The sequence below is a fragment of the Arachis ipaensis genome, chromosome B09 (genome assembly GCF_000816755.2).
Source record: "Arachis ipaensis cultivar K30076 chromosome B09, Araip1.1, whole genome shotgun sequence".
Taxonomy (NCBI): domain Eukaryota; kingdom Viridiplantae; phylum Streptophyta; class Magnoliopsida; order Fabales; family Fabaceae; genus Arachis; species Arachis ipaensis.
In genome coordinates, this window is record NC_029793.2 from 9,700,687 (window position 1) to 9,703,250 (window position 2,564).

A 2,564-nucleotide genomic window follows, 5' to 3' on the forward strand; every position below is an offset into this window, starting at 1 on the left:
AGAGAGTTAATTAACATTCAGAAATAATTTTAATACAAACCAAAAAAATTAGAAATAAAACTAAATACAATTAAACATTAAAAGTATTTAAAAAAAATGAGAAACATTAAAGATAAATTAAAAAGATAGTTTATCCTTAAATAATGAAATGATTAAATAAAAGAATGAAAATGTACCTTGGATGAAGGCTATTCTTGACAACTTTCTGGCCATACTTTCTCCATTTGTAACCATCATCAAGAACATCAACATCACTTCTTGTTTGGAAACAAAACCTTGGTTCTCTCAACTTCCTCCTCACTTTCACCTTCCCCTTTTCTGACCCTCCATTCCTCCACCTACCATCTCATATACAAAACAATCTTAATTAATAACATCTCTAATAATATAATCTTCTTAATTAATTAATTAACTGCTCCATGCACATACTATATATCTAAATATGATCATCTAATCATCCTTAAGAACATCATTAACAAGGGCAAAAATCACAATATTAGAACAAGTAATAGCAACTTAATCAGTAATTAGAGTGAAGTCGATTACATAGATCATTAAACGATGATATTGTGTCCTTCAAAAAAAGAAGGTGATTATAATGAAAATGAAATACCTTCCATATGAACAAGAAAAGAAAAAAAAAATTGCTTTAAAAAGAAAAATAGCAAAAAAAAAAAAAAGAAGGGTATTATAGATATAGAGAATATATAGTAAGTGTAGTGGAAGAAACAAGTGATAATTAATATTGGTTACAATAATTTGGAGTATAAAAAAACAAACCTCTTAGAAGGAAAAAAAAAGGGAAATTAAAATTAAAGAAATTAAAGAAGCATAGTCCCTTAGCTTCCATAAACTAGAAACCATAGACTCTATCTTCTTCTTCTTCTTCTTCAGATTCTTCAATTCTCAGAAGCCTAAAAAGAATAATATCTTCTTTGTTTGGAATCATTGTGTGTGTTTACGTGCATGCACTTAACAAAGAAAGAGAAAGAGAAAGAGAGATATTAAAACCTTTTCAGTTTCAAATAAAAGAAGATATAAATTTACCATGATGAGTTGTTTCCATCACTACTATTTCCAGTGCAATTTTCATCATTCTTATTATTCATACCCTTCGGATCCATGCTTCTAACCTGAAAAATTAACATCATCGTCATCTTAATTAACATATAAGTGATCGATCATATAATATATACTAATAAATCCATCGAGAATATATCTATATATATATAAACAATACCCTAAAATTGATAAGGACACAACAACAACAACAACAAAGATATAACCAAAATTATTAATTATTAATTTTGAACATTATAATTTGTAATGTTTTCTTTTCTTTTTCTGCCTTTCTTTAATTAATCTTTGTATTGTGTTTCTTCTCTCTTTTTTCTTTTCTCTCTTCCATAACCTAAAAATAAAAAAATAAAAAAAATAAAAAATCATGGTTATATATATAGATCCACCACCTGGTCATCGTTTTTCCAAGTAGCTCTTGGAACAAGCTCGTCATGGCCGAACCCGACTGTGGTTGTGGCTGTGGCTGTAGAAGTTGTAGCGGCGGCAATAATTGTATTAGTAGCACTATTACTGCCGCCGCGAACATCTTCTAGAGAGTGATGAGAAAGAGTTGGAGGAGCGGCAAGAGAAGGTGTCAAGAAGCTAAGAACTTGGTTGTGATCTTCAAAATGAACAAAACCCATTGTGTTTGTGAATGAGATTTGGAGATCATAATTATTATTATTTGGAATAATAATGGGATCATTACTACTACTACTTCTATTACTTCCTCTCTCTCCTACTACTCCTTCCATATTCAATAATTTCTGATCTTTGCTTCTTCTTTTGGTAATTGGGTTTGGAATTGGAATCGGAATCAAGGGATCACTGTTTTTGGGTTTTGTTTGTTTTCTTTTTCTATAATATTTGAAATTCTATGCCATGTGACCCTTACACACAACAACAATAAAGAAGGATCCACGCCACACTAACATGTCTTTGTACTGTCTTTTATATTAATTATTTTTTTTAAAGAATAATATATAAGATAAGGTAGGTTAAAGAAATAGTAGGAAAAATTAAAGGTACTATTCATAACTTTCTGAACAAAATTAACACAAATATTATAATATAGTCTATTTTTGTGTGTTCATAATATTTTTGTTTATTGACTTTTGAAAAAGAATAACCAAATAAAGTTTTGAAAAACTGCACCATTATTGGGTTTATAATAAGTCTTGAAAAATATTATTCTTAATCTCATACTTTATTTTGTTAAGACTTATTTGTTCTATTATTTTTATATTTTTAGTTTACCCTTTGAATTTTATATTAATTTTTTATCCTAACCGCCTTGATTGCAAGTAATTTATATTATTAATAAAAAAATTGTTACTCTACCTTTGTAAATTATTGATAATAGATATAAAACAAATATACCTTTTAAGTGATTGATACCAATTTGTATCAAGAAATGGAATAAAAATTTTTAAAAACAGGGCTAAAAAAATAGAATTTTAAATTACATCATACATATTTATATTATTACATTATATTCTATATTC

At 27.5% G+C, this 2,564-nt stretch overlaps 1 protein-coding gene across 1 annotated transcript in view; it reads right to left on the reverse strand.

Moving 5' to 3' along the window:
- LOC107614964 (probable WRKY transcription factor 12) overlaps positions 1 to 1,985 on the reverse strand; it is a gene marked incomplete at its 3' end in the record, with an annotated part of 7,178 nt that extends 5,193 nt beyond the window's left edge. Inside the window, exons 1-3 of the mRNA XM_016317089.2 lie at positions 1,470 to 1,985; positions 1,048 to 1,133; positions 177 to 338 (exon numbers count right to left, since the gene is read on the reverse strand). Of these exons, the coding sequence (XP_016172575.1) occupies positions 177 to 338; positions 1,048 to 1,133; positions 1,470 to 1,814 (593 nt within the window). The remainder of the gene's footprint in view (positions 1 to 176; positions 339 to 1,047; positions 1,134 to 1,469) is intronic.